Genomic DNA, 18,937 nt, shown 5'->3' on the forward strand with positions numbered 1-18,937 from the left:
TACTATGTATGGAATATTACTTAGTCATCAAAAAGAACAAAATTTTGCCATTTACAACCACATGGATAGAACTAGAGGGTGTTGTGCTAAGTGAAATAAGTCACTCAGAGAAAGACAAATACCATATGATTTCACTCATATGTGGAATTTAGGAAACAAAACAGATGAACATAAGGGAAAGGAAGGTAAAATAAAATAAGATGAACTCAGAGGAGGTAGACCATAAGAGACTCTTAACTAAGAGACAAACTGAGGGTTGCTCGAGGGGAGGTGGGTAGAGGGATGGGGTAGCTGGGTGATGGGCATTAAGAAGGGCACTTGATGTAATGAGAACTGGGTGTTGTATGCAACTGCGACAAATCACTAAATGCTACCCCTGAAACTAATAATACACTATATGTTAATTGATTTTCAATAAAGAAATAAATGAACAAAGGAGGAAAAAAATTTAATATAGACTTAGTTATTATTACTGGGCATAGGACTACAGAATAATAATTAAACATTCTTGTAAACAAGTCTTTAAAAATTACTTTAAAAATAATTAAAATAAAATAGATAAAGAATTTTATATTTATAATTTGGTTAAAGACTGCTAAAAAAACTTACTGTACATGTTCTCTTTTGCTCTTATTTCTCATTAGTGTCAATATTGGGAGAAGAAGGGTGAAAATGAATGTACACTTAATTATGTTATGACTATTATTGATAAACTAATAACTGCATCAATATAATTATCCCTTTAAGGCTACTGAAAAAGTTTGGTAATAAATTATTAACTAATTTGGTTTTTATAATATTTTATTTATTTATTTGAGAGAGAGACCACAAGCAGGAGGATAGGCAGAGGGAGAAGGGGGAAGCAGACTCCCTGCTGAACAGAGAGTAGGATGCAACTTGGGGTTCAATCCCAGGACTCTGGAATCATAACCTGAGCTGAAGGCAGACACTTAACTGACTGAGCCACCCAGGCACACCCTGTTAATTAATTTGAATTTTAAATGTATTTAGATCTAGACCTATGATTTTAAGCATAACTTTATGAAGTATGAGGTAGTTAATAAAGCTCTAATTGATAATTAAAATTATACCTCAATGGTACCTTTTGTCAGGAAATTTTTGCCAATGGAAAGGGTATGAGTAGATTTTTTTTTTAACTCTAGGCTCAGAGTCTGTTACAGACACATAATCTTGCTGATTTTCACAATTTCTCTATGATACATGGAGATACATGGCTCTATTCTTATCAGTAGAAGAGACTCAGAATATAACATTTGTTCATAACCATTTTTGAAATTAAATTTTAGAATGTTTTAGATTTATAGAAAAAGAGGACAAAGTTCTTGAATACCCTACCTTTTGTATACTCTACAGATAATATCTTACATTACTATGGCATAGTTGTCACAACTAAGAAATTAACATTGATATAACACTTTTAAATAAACTTTATATTAAATTTCATAATTTTCCTTGATGTCCTTTTTCTGTCCCAAAATCCCATCCTGGATGCCCCATTAAGGTTAACAATGAGGTTCACTGTGCTGTAAAGTTTAAAGGGCTCTGACAAATGCAAGGTATCACGAATCTGCGACGACAGTACTATATAGATGAGTCCCACCGCCTTAAAAAGCCTTCTGTCCCCAATCTTTTGAGAGTTCCAAGAGGATCAGTTTTCAGACTGATAATTTAGTGTGATTTTTGGTGGGAAAAACCTAGGTTTTGAGTTTTTTCAGGCAGTGGTTCTCAATCTTAGCTGTACACTGGAATTACCTGCTTCTCTTGTGTTTTTTCTAAAAATCCATCCAGAAATCCAGTCTCCTGTGTTCTGGGCTATACCTGCTTTCTGCTCCAATGCAGGGAAAGACACTTACTAAAGTAACGAAGGACTTGAGGCATCAAGAGAGTAGTGGCAAGGAAAAATCTCCACTGATGTCTCAGAATAATACCCTCTCCCATCATATCATAATATGATAAGGACCTGCTACTCCACATGAATGTCAATTTGCAGTTGGATAAAATGATTTCAGTACAAGTTGTAATTAAGATCAGGAAGATGTACCTTCATTTAAAGGCACATAGATCTTTTCTCACATGTGACAGAATAGGCTGAACATATATTTTAGAGTTGAATAAAAGCTCCAGGCATTCGAGACCTCAGGACACAGAAGAAGAATATCACATCCATTCTACATACATTCCAAGAAGATTTCACTGCCAAGATGATGGAGATAGCTATCCAGAGGAACTTTAGTTAAAGTCTACTGAGATTTAAAAAAAAAAAAAAAAAGACAAAGCAACTGAAGGAAAATCCCCTGGAAAAGCAGATTATTAACTCTGTGCTCAGAATGAAAAGATGAGTAACCAGCCTTTGTCATTTGTTTCATCCTCAGCTGGAAAGGCAGCTAATGATGCAGAATGAAATGAGAGAAAGACAAATGGCCTTGCAGATTGCTTGGTCTCGGGAATTCCTTAAATATTTTGGAACTTTTTTTGGCATTGCAGCCATCTCTTTAACAGCTGGGTATGTTTGCGATTTACTTTAAATTTTTCTTAATTTGCTTCTTTTTGTTTTTGACATTAGCATATTACTATCAAGTTGGCCAAGATAGGGCTTTGGTCCAAATGGTGTATATGTAACCCCTTATATGTATATGTATATGTAACTCACTTGGAAGTGACGGTAGAACCAGGATAGAAATAGTTCATTCTACCTCTAGTTTCTCAGATTTCTCCCATCTTTGTCTCCATTATATAAGTTGACACCAAGACAGAAGAAGGCCTCTGCAAATTTATCTCCCTAATCCCTAAAGGACAGATATCAATACTTAACCATTTTTTAAATGAGTAATCTGAGTATCAACATCAAATAAAGGTGGGAAAAGTCACAGATTCTGCCCTTGAGAACTGCAGAATCTGGTGAGGCATTATGAGTAAGAAAATCCTATTTCCATAGAAGATTCAAATGAACTAAGTAACTTCTAAAATGGTGGACATTATTCCAAAAAGCAGGTAATTTTTTTTTTCATTGTGTTTACAGATATGTATTTATAGGTCATTCTTGATATTTTTTCTGCTTTGTTTTTGAACCAGAGCAATAAGAAGGAAGAAGCCAGCCTTCCTCTTCCCTATTATTCCATTAAGCTTCGTCTTCACCTACCAGTATGACTTAGGATATGGAACCCTTCTACAAAGAATGAAAGGTCAGTCTTTGATAAACTAGAGTATATTCCTGATTTATTTTCTGGTTCAAGGATCATCTTCTTATGACCCCTTGATTTATGAACATCCTGACAAGACCCCACTCCCAGAGCTACCAGTGACCAACATTTCTGTTCCCTCTCACACAGTATGCTGGAGTCAGTTCATACCAGCTCACAAGAACTGACTTATCAAATTTTCAGGAATTTGTAAGCTGGTTATTAAATATAGTCATTATTAAACATTATATTAGATAAACTTATAATTTAATAAATTACAAAAAATATCAAATTATGATTTTAACAATGGCAATAAATACTCAGAATTTAATCAGTTTTTCATTATTTTACTATTATCTGCACTCTGGTTATGTATACCTGACTTATGTGTATCTATTATATCTCTATGATAGAAATAAAGATACAATATACACACACAGTAAGATAACACATATAACTCCAACTTCAGTGGCATCCCATTGGTAGCCTGAAGTTGGTCATGGTGGGAGTATTTACACCATGGAATCTGCAAACACCAAATCAAGGCCTGACATTATTTTGTTGACTGTCTAAGCCAGGGTTCGGCAAACTATGGCCTAAAGGGTGGCCACATGTTTTTGAAAGTAAAGTTTTATTAAAACACAGACACGCCCATTCATTTGTGAATTCTCTATGAATGTGTTTCCATTACCATGACAGAGCTGAGTGACTGCAACAGAGACATAAGGCCCCACAGACCTAAAATATTTACTATTTGGCCCATTTTAAGAAAGCTTGCCAAACAATAGTCTAGATTTAAGGAAGTGATGAAACAAATGTTAATAATGCAGATTATGCTTAAATGTTTATTGTGTCAGTAGCCATTACATTGTGAATAGCATACACAACTGAGGAAATATTCTCCTGACATTTAAAAGCTATTATCTGATTCAGCCAAGTTGTTTACATCATTCCCAAAGAAAAAAAGTTCCAACATATGTCATTGTTTCCATTTCTCTCCTATTTGTTAGGGTAAATGAAAATAACAACCATCATTCGTGTTGGAATTATACTCTCTCATCATTTGCAACTATAGATTAGTTATGAATATAAGAGTTCAACAAAAGTCAATAAAAACATTCTATGAGAATGCATCCATTTGCTATGTGAAATTTATAATAAATATGTTGAACATTTTATTATTTTTTATAAATTATGTGCTACATTTGTTTTATAAAGTAAAATTTATAATAAACTTATGTTCACAATAAATTTATATACATTTTTCTCCTGCATTTGATCTTAGCCAAAGGCCGAGAAGCAATTACATTTTTTTCCCTGGAGAGCTGGTTGTTAAATGATCACTGCACCATGCTGCTCTCACAGAACCCCCCCTTTTATTGCCCTAGAAAATAACACCTCTGCCCCAGAAGCCAGCCCTGTACCAGGAAGACGCTCTCATGAGGGCCCCTGTGTCTCTTCTTCTTGAGCCTTCAACCCAAAGCATATTGGAAACTGTGCTTTCCCAAGTCTTCATTTTTGGCATCCTTTCCTCTCCTGGGCTATCTGTGTACACCACTGTCGCTAAAGCTCTGTGGGGACTGTGATTTGGTACAGGAAAGGAGGAAGTGAAGACTCCTCTGCAGGTATTACAGTAGGGAGTAGAACATCTTTTTCCTAGGCGTAGGGAGATACAAGGATTATATGTTCTTGAAAATTCCCACTGAAGTTGGAAATACATTTTCCACACAGAAACTCTGCTAAAAGGTCCCTTGGGGTCAAGCACTACTGTTATCACAGTTGACCTACATTGCATTATCACTATGGCAAAATGTATTCTGAGTTCTAAAACACTTATCTACAGATTAAATTTTGGAGTACAGTCCCTTTTAAGCTGGAAACTTACTATACAACTGATTTACCAATGTTAAAACCCATTTCAATAACCTGTTCAGTTTCATATTACTCATCTGCTTAAGAATTCATTAGTCTGATTTCAACTCTGTTCATTGCTTATATGAACATTAGAATTCTCAGTGCCTCATAAAAATTAATATGCAGTATTAAAAATCAAGTCTATTACACAGCATTCACTTGAACATACTACTAATAGAGAACAAGTTTATTTTCTAGGAATATCTTGACTGTATATTTGGGAAGTAATTTTATTACAGGTCCACCAGAGTCCACAGAACATACAATTTTAAACTTTAAAGACAGGTAGGAATTTCCTATTTTAAAAAAATACAACTTTATAGTCTACCAGGAAACTTGGAGTATTTAAAGTTTAGGTTATAACATTTAGCCCTGTTAACTAGTGATAAACCCAAGATATACAGTCCCTGTTTGATGGACTTTATTGTCAGCCTTTCTGCAAACACACGAAAATTTGTCATAAGTGAGGCACTATCACATGGGAACATTTATTTAGTCTGTCATTAAAGTCCTGTCTAATTACATTTTTTTAGGATCTTATTTATTTATTTGAGAGAGAGAGTGAGCAAGAGACAGCATGAACGGGCAGAGGGAGAAGGAGAAGCAGGCTCCACTGAGCAGCAAGCCCAATGTGGGGCTTGATCCCAGGACCCCCTGGGATCATGACCTTAGCCAAAGGCAGATGTTTAACCAACTGAGACACCCAGGTGCCCCGTGTCTAATTACATATAATTTATAATTATTTTTGCTTTCTATTCAAAACTGAGGCAAAAAAAAAAAATGATGATTGCGGATGGTTGAAATGTTATAATTTGAAAATTGCAGCCAGCCGTATTCCGTCTGGAGTATAAATTAATGGTGTGCTTAAAGAGAAGTACTTAAAAAGAAACATTTGCCTTCATTCCCAAGGAAAGTTTATAGAATGTCAACAATGTATACAATAATTTTTTTAATTTTGCTAATTAGTATTCAACTGAGTCTAAGAAATTACTAGCTGTCACTTTAAAGAGGAATTGTTTATAAAAATTCTTATGCTGTGTATATATAGGTATATGGACTAAAGAACATTTAATATTATTTTGGGTATTTACAAGTGGTTTCAGGTAAAAGATTAGTATTCCTGAAAAAGAATAAAAAGCTTTATTAAGCTTTATTTTCTCTCATGTCACTTACATATTAAGGGGCAGTATAGCAAACACTGTATTTGTTTTCTCCATCCTACACCCCTCCAAACACAACTAATGCTTATCATCCTGACTTTCCTTCAAGGAAAAAAATATTGCTTGGTATTCTTTTCTATATTTTAAAATGCTGTCTTCTGTCAAGTAAAACCTATGGCATCTGATTGATCTCTCAAAGACTTATTTATTTATTTATTTACTTAAGAGAGAGGAAAAAGAACATAAGCAGGGAGGAGGAGCAGAGGGAGAGGGAGAGGGAGAAGCAGACCCTCTGCTTAACAGGGAGCCCTTTGTGGGGCTTGATCCCAGGATGACCTGAGCCAAAGGCAGAGGCTTAACCAACTGAGCCATCCAGGTGCCTCTGACTGATCTCCCTCTCTGTCTTCAGAATTCCTTTTTCCTCCCAAAGGAAAAATGACCTTTCTCTGGGAGGTGGCTTCCTCTGTGGCCAACAGGTGAAATATTTAAGTGTGAGATTTAGAGGCATGCCTCCACATAGTGTTACCACTTGCCACTGGAATATGGCAATTTGGCTTTTTCACGAAATACTAATGATCTTTTTGTCACCTTACATATTTCTGTACTTTATTTAAGGTGAAGCTGAAAACATATTGGAAACAGAAAAGAGTAAGTTGCAGCTGCCAAGAGGCACAATCACTTTCGAAAACCTTGAAAAAGCCAGAAAGGAACAGAGTAAATTCTTCACAGAAAAATGAAATCATGTTTACCCACCAAATCTCAAAACACGTAATTGTTGACTTGAATCATGGTTTTTACAACTTTTTAGATGCTTGAGATTTTGATATGATTATTTTATTTAAAAAAAAATGCAAGATGGGTTTTGTTAAACTATTTAAAAATAAAATTTATAACATCAACACAAAATCATGGAGGTACTCTAAATAACTTTCATATTTCCTATGTATGTGTGTATTACAAATATCTAAATGTATAATTAATAAATTATATTGTTTTGAATTTCTGGAAGCAAATGTCCTGCTGTTCTCATTTCTCTCTCACACACACTTTTCCCATCACATGTATCTCCCACAGATACTTCTTTTATTTGGATATTTCAATTGAGTCCTCCCTCCACATGATAGAAAATAACTAATATTAATGACTAACATGTATTTGTACTTATTATGGCCACTGTTCTGAGTGTCTTGCATATATTATTGTAATCATCCTAACAGTCCCATGAGGCAGGCATCATTTCATGGATGTGAAAACTAAGGCACACAGAGCTTAAATTACTTGCCCAAGGTCATATAGGGACAGAACTGAAACATGAACCTAAATGGTTTGGCTCCAGTGAATATGCTCTAAAAGGCCTTGAAAAGGTTAGGTGTTTATCACATTCTGGACACACAAAGACAGCTGTAAAAAACAAAAGGTAAGGGGCGCCTGGGTGGCTCAGTGGGTTAGGCCTCTGCCTTCGGCTCTAGTCATGATCTCAGGGTCTTGGGATCAAGCCCCACATCGGGCTCTCTGCTCAGCAGTGAGCCTGCTTCCTCTTCTCTCTGCCTGCCTCTCTGCCTACTTGTGATCTCTCTCTCTCAAATAAATAAATAAAATCTTTAAAAAAAAAAAGGTAAAACATTGAAATGATGACTTAGGACAGAGCTGCTGAAGAGGTGGGAATGGGGGGAGGTTGCTTAGGATGCCTACCTTTTTATTTTCACTCATCAGGAAACCTTTGCTCATAACTGTATTTATACCCCTTCTTCCAGATGCAAACCCTACATATAACACAATAATTCCAAAGATATTTCCTGATACCTACCCTGTGTCAAGCACCATTATAGACACTAGGCTAAATGAGTGAATGAGAAGACAAGGTTACTGCATCCCAGGCATATGTTCTAGTAATGGGGTGGGAGAACTGAAGACGGGAACAAATAAACATGGCGATAAACAAGACCATTTCTGATGGTTATGAATGCTTCAGTAGAAATGAAACAGGATGATAAGAGTGTAAGGAACTATTCAGCCAGAGCGGCCCCATCCTGGTTGAACTGCCATTTTGTTGTAAAACTTAAATTGACACCCCCCACCCCTACCCACCCCCAGGGGAACTTACTTAAAAGCAAATCCAGGAAACCAGTCCCAAGTAACAAAGTCCAAATACAAGGGTGGGTCAGACCAGGTGGAGGTATTTAATCAGTGGGGGCACATACTGTCTCCTAGCTACCAAGGATTATGGGCCCCACCCTTTGGGCACCTTTTGGGCGCCAATTCTGTGATAGGTGGTGAGGTGATAGGCTGGTTCAAATGTCTACTAGGGTAAATTATAATTCAGTTGGTCGCCTAGCATCACTGTGGAGTTCCTGTGTGTGTTACAATCTCTTTGGCCACCTGTGTGTGGCCAGGCCCAACCACATGGCCTTTGCTCTATAAAAGTTAGTCTGGAAAGCAGGGAGGTATCGTCCTCTCTGTAGGGGCGGCCTGGACCAGTCTGTTTGATGGTCGGTCTGATTCTTGATGCTTGGAGCGAAATAAAGCTTTGCTTGACTTTCGCTTTGTATCAGTCTCGCTCCTTTAATCACGGACCCCTTATTGGGGTACCCAATTTTGGGGGGACCCAACTAGAGAATGATTGGGAGCATGAGGGGCATAGATCTGGGACGATAAGGACTGCCTTTCTGAAGAGGTAACATTTAAGCTGAGAGCTGAGGGGCGCCTGGGTGGCTCAGTGGGTTGGGCCGCTGCCTTCGGCTCAGGTCATGATCTCGGAGTCGAGTCCTGGGATCGAGCCCCGCATCGGGCTCTCTGCTCAGCAGGGAGCCTGCTTCCTCCTCTCTCTCTGCCTGCCTCTCTGCCTGCTTGTGACCTCTCTGTCAAATAAATAAATAAAATCTTAAAAAAAAAAAAAAAAAAAGACTTATAAGCTGAGAGCTGAATGATGAATTAGCCAGTCCTGTGAAGAGCAGGTTTGAGGACAGGGAAGGGATCTCTCCACAACAGGAAGAGCCAGAGCCTCAGACTTGGCAAAGCAAAACAATAGAAAGGCCAAGAGGAACAATAAGAGACAAAACCTGAAGGGCAAAAACAGGCATGAATATAATAGCAATTACCCTCAAGCAGCTGACGACATATCAACAGATGGTTTTGATACCATCATAGTTGTAGAGGTCTTGAAGGATGCACTGAAGTACTCCAAGGAGATAAGGAGGCAGGCTGCCCAGAAAAAGCTTGATTAAAGTGATTAAAAGCAATACAGGCTGTCAAGTCCAGGGATTTGCTGCCGGTTTCATTTGCCTGGGGCAAAGGGTTCCTTGGGTAAGGGAGTTAAGAAATGAGCCCGGAGGCACAGCTTAACTCCTGACTAGCTCTGGGTTTAAGGAATTTGCACTCTATCCTGAGGTGGGGGAAGGGTGTGTATGAAAGTCTCTGCAGTGGGGTTTTTCCCTGAATTAGTCTATTACAGGAGGAAGGAAGATCCCAGAGCCTGAAAGAATAGCAAAACTAGGAAAGTCTTTTGAAGTTCTGGAGGGAGAAGAAGGTGATTTCCCTTCATTGAATCATTAGCATGGATTTTCTGGAGGATATGAGAAAGAAGTGATTGGGCGGCACACTGGTGGTCTAAGGGATGCTTAAGATTCAGCACTGGTTTGTAGACCATGACAGAAGCTGGAATTGTATTTCTTTCCTTTTAAATTTAGTCATGCTACCCCAACATTCCTAATTTGGTCTAGCCAGAGATCACCAAGAATGGGTTTGAATGCCCTGCAAGGGTCAACTGGCTAAAGACCTTACGCCAGATTAGTGTTGGTATGCAACATAGCAGGCTCTGAGCTCCCTCTGGACCACCAGGCCATTCATTTGCATTGGCTTCTCACTCTGGCATTGACCCTGAGCCCATTTATAATTGTTACTCAACAGAGCCTCTACTAAATACACACATTCATGTTTTTGTTTGCTCCCAATTGTGAGGCAAAAACCAAAGCAATGCTGTTAAATAATGGCTTTGCAATTCAACTATATTAAAATATATCCTAATTGTCCTTGGCATTATTATTATCCAAAGCTTTCCCTTTCTTATTAAATATAATAATTATATTATTATTATCATATATAATTACATATGACTATATTACTAAATATAATAATATTTATAATTGAAAGGACAAACATTTTTGTTCTGACACTGTTGAGCTGTTTCTTAGCCATTTATGTTAATACTTCCATTAATTACTATTATTACTATTATTAAGTTCCGATCACCAACCAGGCATCTGACATTTCTAAACACTGAACATGATGTAGTCTTTGTTCATGATGTAGGCATCTGACATTTCTAAACACTGAACATGATTTGGTCTTTGTTCAATAATTATAGATTTTTGTGATACTACAAGAAGAATGAGGAAATTATTATAAGTTAGGAGAAAAATAAGAAACTAAGGTCTGATTATATGCAAAAACTTAGAGATTAGAATAATGGCAGCCTCACCTGATGTTTTTTCAGTGATTAGGAATAAAGTTGATGTGGGGGCGATCTCACCCCCACTGCATCTGGACTGTCCATCTTCCCCCAAGACACTGCTGACCCAACCAAAGTAAATCAGGGACTCCCTCTGCTTCACATGGAGTTTAAGTTGTGGTGTAAAGGAAATAAATGTGGGCCCAGATGTTCTCTGCAGCAGAATGACCCTTCTTGGAAATCACTTTTTTTTTTTTTTTTAAAGATTTTATTTATTTACTTGACAGAGAGAGAGAGATCACAAGCAGGCAGAGAAGCAGGCAGAGAGGCAGGCAGAGAGAGAGGGGGAAGCAGGCTCCCCGCGGAGCAGAGAGCCCAATGTGGGGCTCGATCCCAGGACCCTGAGATCATGACCTGAGCCGAAGGCAGAGGCTTTAACCCACTGAGCCACCCAGGTGCCCCTGGAAATCACTTTGTAATAATAAAATATAATAGTACAAATACAGTTTATAAGATCATAGTACTTAACCATTTTGAAAGTTTTAAATTCATATTTAAATGAGAGAACTGGGGACTAAAATTACAGGCACTAAAATTACAAATAAAGCTTATATGGTATTCCACGCAGTTCAGTTTGTGCTTGGGGGTAACACTAAAGGGTTTTTTATGGTCTAGCTACACTTTGTAAAGATTATAAAAGTGCCCCAAATCTACCCATAACAGTTTTAATGACAAATACTGGAATTATTGTCAAGATGTTAAAATGAGAAAACACTTAAAATGGTCTAGTATAAGCACCCATTTTACATTTTCTTAAGAAAATGGAGGTCTTTACTGATTTACCTAAAGTCCCACATCTGGTGATGGTAGTTTGTACTAAAACATTGATGTTTTGAATCCCTGGCAGGAATCTTTACAATGCAGCATGCTGCATGACTCTGAAAGGACAGTGACAATGAAAGTTAAAATAAAAAATATGTTTAAACTATCATATACTCAGGCTCAGAGTCTTAGAAGAGGGGATTAGAAGGACAGGGGTTAGAAAAGGATGGGGAGGGAGGGAGCAGACTCAAATTCCAAAAAGTTATCTACAACCAATGTAATCTGAATATGAGCAATCTGAAATTCATAATGTATTTTATAGACTTCAACAATATTAATATATGCAGGTTCAAATGTGATAGTCTAGAGACACCAGCCAGAACCTAGATAGGTTTTCTGCTCCACTATTCTGAGAAAGGAACAAACTCTTCCTAGGAAATATTATTAAACAACTCAGGAGTTGCACTATCTCTGGGCCTTGAAGTGTGTCTGTTCTGCAAGAACAATAGAAATGCTCCTTAGGTTTGGCCTTGTGGGTGCCTACAGGAGATTTCAGGAAAACCCTGCATTTACCAACTATCTAATTTGCAGAAAGTAGCTTCTAGTACTCCAGGATGACTGCGTAGCATCTCTTCTGATTTTTCTACTAGTAACTATGGGTCACTCTTAGAGCTTATGAAGACTGGAGCAGTGCTTGGGTTGCAGGTGTACCAGGAAGTCCAGACTGGCTAGGGGCAGGGGAGGCGGAGAAAGGCCTAGAATATAAGGAAAATAAGAAGAGGGCCAAAAAAGAGTAGTCTTCATGAAGGGATGGAGATAACCGGAATGTCCCTTACAGTAAATAGCCCAAAAATAGTTGCCAAGGGAGCCACTGGTTTGGGGAGCTGAGCCCCCCAGGGACGAAAGTCACCTGTGGGATTCTCTAGCAGGCCAGTTATTTTGCTGTGCTTATTCTTTTGGTTACTTGGATGACAGTAAGAATTGTGTCTGGGTAGAACAAACTCATCATAACCACCAATAAAAGCAACCAGAAACCTATATCCCAGTGATAAAGACTCAATGATATTGCTAAGTCTCTGGTTTAGAAGACATTTCTAGTTCACAATTTCTCAGTCAACAAGTGTCATGGGGTTGAATGATGGATTGCTAACCTCGGTTTATTTATTTTTTTCTTAGAGGACTTCATCTGTGGCCAGCAGCACTCTGTGGTGCTCTGCCTGGACATGAGGGACAGGCAGACACTGACCCTGAGTTGGCTTTGGCATTTCATTTGGTGTTAGAGGAATAGAGTTCAGGATGTGTCCACATGAAGTCATGTCCTAGGGAGAACTGGCAATCTGGGATTCTGGGTTGGTGAAGGTTTCAAAAAGCTATAAGGAAACAGCTGCTGAATACATGTGCAAGTCAATGGATCAGAGATACTAGTAGACATTGAAATATAATACAGGAAGTCTGTGAAAAGCTGTCAGGATGTCAGGGTAACATGACTGGGCTTTGAGGAATACAGGTGACTATTTTTCCTTCTCTTCCTACCATCTCCTCACCATTAATTTACTGCTGATGGAGATCTGACTTGAGTAGAAGGTAGCACCATTTCTATGCACCCAGGTGATTTGAGAAAAAGAGAGAGAGGAGAATGCTAGGAACCCAAGATGGATTGAACTATTTGACCATTTTAGATCTTCTTAAATTACTTCAGAGGAAAGTTGGCCTCAAGAATGCTTTCTTTTCATCTTCAAGGAATTAAACATTTTGAAAGGATTCCAACTAATGCTCTTTTAAGAACCAGAAACAATAAAAAGACACCCGGGGTTTGAATACAGTTTGTGCCTATGGATGGCTACTTTTTTTAATTCAATAACCACAGACTATGGACAGAGTACAGCACTGACCTTCCAGACAATTTTCTTTTCTGAACTGGAAGCTTAGGACAAGCCTGACATCTCTGAAACAGCCTGAAAGTCTAAGTAGGCAGGCAAAGGAAGTTCTGTTCAATTTTGATAAGTTTTCTTTAGCAATTCAAGCAGAAACGTCAATTTCCTACTAGGAGTGTTTCAGGGAAAATAATTCAAATAGATTAATGGGTCATGGCTTAAATAGTCATTTCTCCCTCCCATTTCTTTTTCCTCAGAGATATTCCTTTTATCTTTTTTAGCTGTCTCAGCTTATATAAGATCTCCCTGAAGCAAATTTTGCAATAGTGACTTGAGCAAGTCATTTACATGGCAGGTAATCCCAGAAACGCTGGTGGGGAATTGGTGAAGTAAGATAGGACAGGGAAGAAAACTAGAAAATGAAATCTTACCCAGGAAATTACCTCTGTGAGCAACTTAATCCTGCTGGAGAACTCTCAGAAATGATTTAGAATCCCCTTCACTCCAGAGGTATCTGACCCAAGGAATTAAAAAGCTGGGGTATTTATAACCTACTTTGTAGTTCACTGGTGGAAGGCAGTTCCTGGACCGTTATTTCTCTAGCACTTAGGGTGTTTAGGCAAAGTGGGTTCTGGAGGTCAGAGAAAACCTGTAGGCAAGAGATGCAGGTGCTCCAAGCTGGGAGTCAGATCAGCTCAAACTGAAATGATGAGATGGCCAAGGGAAAGTAGTTGAAAGCAACTCCTATTTTAGTACAGACAGTGTTACTTTAACTACATCTCTAAATAACATTCCAGTGTAGCCAATTCTTAATATTTCCAATTTTTTAAAATACGATTTCCTGATGTAATATATGCAAATCATGAGGAATTTGCTTTCAACTCTCCCACCCCACCATCTCCACCACAACTACACATGCTTGCATCCTTCCCATTGCCCCATTCTTCCAATCTTGTTAGGTGATCATTTCAGTTAGATCAATATTCAGTGTTTGCGTTATAATGATTATGAACACTTTTTACAACCATGCCATGTAGTAAAATATGATTATTTTTCCTTTCTTGCTTGGATTCCTGCTTTTCTGGAATTAGTAAGTTTTGTTGTTTCATGTCTTTAATGTTCTATATATTTATCATTTCCTTCACCATGAACTCTTTGTCAGTTTCTAAATCTCCTTCCAAGACATCCATTTACATCAATTAGTCTTATCAGTATCTCCTTCATGAAGCAATTTGGAGACGTCTGACCTGCTCCCACCTGGACTGTTTTCCCTCTACTCAGCTCCTATCCTGAGTTCTCCCTTCATGTATGGCAGGGGTTCCCTTCTCCCTATTTCTGTGTTGGGTCTTTTGTTTCCTATTCCCTATGCTGCACTGAAAAAGAGTAAATGGAGGAAGCCTGTTGAGACCTTACTTACCTATCTAAAAATAACTTAATTCTCTTCTGATGCTGATTGATAGATTGGCTGGGTACAGAATTCCCGGTTGTTAATAATTTTTCATCAAGATTTCTAAAGCATTATCTCATTTTCTTTTTGCATTTCTCAGTCTATTTGAGTACCAATACCCTGTGCTGGAAAGCCCTTCTACACAGATCCCCTCTTAACGCTTCTTGAGCTCTGACTACACATGCTGAGATGTGTTCCTCAACCTACTCATTCCACTAGCCTGCCTCACTGTGCAGAAGCCAACTTTAACCAGTTAGGCCCACACATCTCTCACTAGGCTACCTTCCCTTCCTTGCCACCCCCAGTGTGTACGCCCTACTTACTTTTCCTGGCTTTCAACAAATCTCTCTGAGCCATCACCAGACACCTCTTTTGTTCTGCCCTTCCTAATGGCTTTAGCATAGAATTATTCAAAAAGAGGAGAGAAGCAGAATGAAAGAAAGAACTGAATTTTAACATTTGTCATCTAATGTACATACTCAGAATTTTTGAAACAAAATTACTTTTAGATTTTATGCTAATGGTGTTAATTTTATAGACCAGATCCTTTTATTTAGAATTCGGATATAAAGGTTTTCACTAAAGATTATGTAAGCTGTTGGGAAAAAAGTATCCCAGTCTCACTGGGATGTTCACTGCAGCGCCAGTGAGCAGAGATCAGGGTTTTAAGGACAAAGCAATCAAGGAACAAAACCCCTAGTAACTAAGGAACCTCCTTCTCAACAGAATAAGACTGAGTCCTGAGCCATCAACCAGTTTCTTTGTTGTTGTTGTTGTTTAAGATTTATTTATCTGTTTGAGAGAGAGAGAGAGCACATGAGGGGACCAGAGGAAGGAGAGGAAGAGAAAGAATCCAAGCAGACTCCCCACTGAGTGCAGAACCTGATGTGGTGCTCAATCCCACAACCTGATCATGACCCGACTGGAATCCAAGAAACAGAAGCTCAACTGACTGAGCCACCTACACATCCCTATCAATGTGTTCCTTTACGAGATGCAGACACTCTCAAGATGTATGCTGGCTCCTGAAATATACCTAGTACTCTGCCAGTTAATCAAGAACTTGAGTCTAGGGCGCCTGGGTGGCTCAGTGGGTTAAAGCCGCTGCCTTCGGCTCAGGTCATGATCCCAGGTCCTGGGTTCGAGCCCCGCATCGGGCTTTCTGCTCAGCAGGGAGCCTGCTTCCTCCTCTCTCTCTGCCTGCCTCTCTGCTTACTTGTGATTTCTCTCTGTCAAATAAATAAATAAATAAATCTTAAAAAAAAAAAAAAAAAAAAGAACTTGAGTCTAAACACCAGCATAAAACCAATATATTTTAGAACTCACCAGAATATACTATTAGACTCAATATGCCAGACCATTAGCTTCATGAATTTATTAAATGCATCACATTTCAGCATTTGTTATTACTTGGATAATTCTAATAGTGTTTACTAGTATATAATTTTAGTAGTGTAAATGAAACTATTTTGTTGCCTTAATTCAGGATTTCTTAACCTCAGCACACTTGGAGCCAGATGATTCTTTGCAGTAGGGGGCTGTTGCATGCATTGTCATTGCATGATGTTTACTAGCATTCCTGGCCTGTACCCGTTCGATGCTTATAGCAACCCCCACCCCATCTTGGTTGGACAATCAAGTATGTCTCCAAATCACCCCTAGTTGAGAACCACCACTCTGAATTTACAGTCCAATAATTTAGACTCTCTTCTGACTTTGTTTGTAATGTATATTTTTTTCCTCAAGAGTGATGAATAACCATTACTTTTTAGCTTTCCAGATATACAAAATTAACAGACAGTTTTTGAAAGATTGCTAGTGAGGCTAGCAGCCTCACTATTTAAATTTAAATTTAAAAGGTACTTAGCCTATATTACATTTTCACTATTACATGTAACATGATTGTTGGGTGGGAAAAATAAAATTATGTTTACAAAATTTCTCAGGAAACTGGTCAGTATCCAGGGCTTAAGAGCCCAAGCTCTGCAGATTGAGTCTCAGTATGAACCTTCATTCCAAAGGCTCACCAAACCTGAGCATGTGGCTGAATCTCTGTTCCTCTATCACCTCTCTGGCACTTTGGTGGTACTAATATTAGCTAGCTCAGAGGGTTGCCAAGGGGGGTAAAATGAGATAATTCAGGCAAAGTATTTAGCAGATAACAACCACTCAGTAAATTCCTAATATTATTGTTCTGTGTTTATCGACGTTCTCCCAAGTGTATCCCATATTTATTGCTATTTTCATTCTACTATAAAACTTCATGAGTTCTATTTTACAAAGGAGAAAGAGCTGACTGCAAACCTTTCTCTGTTTATCAGTTGATTGTATACCCTATTTGTCAGAGAATGACTATTCATTTTCTATGGACACAATGAACACATTTGAGAAATAAAACTAGGGAAAGTGATGTGATCAGGGGCCATATTTGCTAGGTGCATTTAGATGATACTTCAGGAAAGAAAAGGTATAAAAATTCAAATAACATTTAGTGAGGCTTTAAACAATTGATATTTACTAAAACAAATAAAACTGAAATCAGGGCTGTCCTGGAAAATCCAAAATTATCTGAGTTATCTAGACCCGTGGACAAGGAAACCTAAAAGAAAAGAGGGTTTTCAAAAATTGTGCCTTTTAGGGAAGTGGTCCTAGGCATTCAAAACAGCTGGTTATTGGGTTTGATAATCACTCTGGAGGCAAGTAAGAAGGTCTCTTCATTCACTGTAATGAAATAAGCAAATACTCTACAAACACCTAACAGCAGGAAAAGCACCCTCATCAAAAATCAGTTAAGTCACTTGTTAGAAACCACTGAATCATAGATGAAGAGAGTTCATAATCCTAGAGCATACAACTTGCCCTACACTTTTAATCTGTTTTCTTCTCCACTGTAGCCAGCTTAGTTCAGGATGATTCCTTTCATCAAATGCTTTTGGGTATCACTTTCCCCGCCCCCCCCCCCAAAAAAAGAATATAGCCACTTGCATCTATCAGTTAATGTTAACCCAAAAAGTAGAATTAAACAATCCTCACTTCATAAAAAAGGCAATTTACAATTCTGTTCTAACTTGGAGGCATGGGTTGTTCAGTGGATTAAACATCTGCCTTCAGCTCAGGTCATGATCCCAGGGTCCTCGGTTCAAGTCCTGGATTGGACTCCTTGCTCAGCAGGGAGTCTGCTTGGGATTCTTCTACTCCCTCTGTCCTTCCCCCCTGCCCTCCACTCTCTCTCTTTCTCTCTCTCTCAAATAAATAAAATCTTAAAAAGAAAAAATTCTGTTCAAACTTAATTCTAGGAAAACAATACTTCTTAAATATCAATAGAATCATATGTACTTCTAAAGCTTTAATATGTCCTCTCTGACATATACATGCTTGAAAACTGTTTGAGAAGTCTATAAGGATTATTCTGAGTTGTTTCAAGATTGGTTTATTGAGACAGATACAAGTAAATATAAAACATAAGTTACTAATCACTTCAAATATGCAAATTATAAGTGATATTTGATGTCCCTGCAGAATAAAAGATTAATGTTGAAAATCAAGTAGGAAGGAATAAAGTATGATTATTTGGGTTCAATAGTCATGACTGAACATCTTTGTATTAATTTTTCACATGTGTTCCACGAATATAAATTGAAGTAATTAACATGTTTCTATAAAACACTGGCTAGAACCTTAGACAAGTTCCAGAATACATTCCCCTTTCTGTACATACACATCTGTTTTCCACCATATTAGCATATCCTTATTGTAAGGGCCTATTTAGCCAGAGGGGCCTCACCTAGGTTGAACAGCCATTTTGTTGTTTATGCAGTAAAACTTAAACTGACCCTGCCCGCCCCAGAGGAACTTATTTAAAAGCAAGTCCAGGAAACCAGTCCCAGGTAACAGCCCAAATACAAGGGTGGGTTAAGTCAAGTGGAGATAACGGCCCAAATACAAGGGTGGGTCAGGTCAGGTGGAGACATTCAGTCAGTGGGGGCTGCTGTCTCCTAGCTACCAAGGTGACAGGCTAGTTTCCATAGCTGCTGTGGGGTGAACTGTAATTCAATTAGCCACCTGTGTGTGGA

At 38.2% G+C, this 18,937-nt stretch overlaps 1 protein-coding gene across 11 annotated transcripts in view; it reads left to right on the forward strand.

Moving 5' to 3' along the window:
• Window positions 1-18,937, forward strand: part of PLGRKT (plasminogen receptor with a C-terminal lysine) — a 75,591-nt gene that overhangs the window by 42,744 nt on the left and 13,910 nt on the right. For 5 of the 11 annotated variants that reach the window (XM_047699954.1, XM_047699966.1, XM_047699955.1 and 2 more), the window contains 2 exons: window positions 2,394-2,524; window positions 3,094-3,203. The exons of 3 other annotated variants lie outside the window; for them this stretch is intronic. In XM_047699954.1, the coding sequence (XP_047555910.1) occupies window positions 2,394-2,524; window positions 3,094-3,203 (241 nt within the window). Of the gene's footprint in view, window positions 1-2,393; window positions 2,525-3,093; window positions 3,204-6,889; window positions 7,283-18,937 lie in introns of those variants that run through there. 3 more of the 11 variants (XM_047699959.1, XM_047699960.1, XM_047699961.1) reach the window with 2 other exon arrangements.

Source organism: Lutra lutra, chromosome 13, assembly GCF_902655055.1.
Source record: "Lutra lutra chromosome 13, mLutLut1.2, whole genome shotgun sequence".
NCBI lineage: Eukaryota > Metazoa > Chordata > Mammalia > Carnivora > Mustelidae > Lutra > Lutra lutra.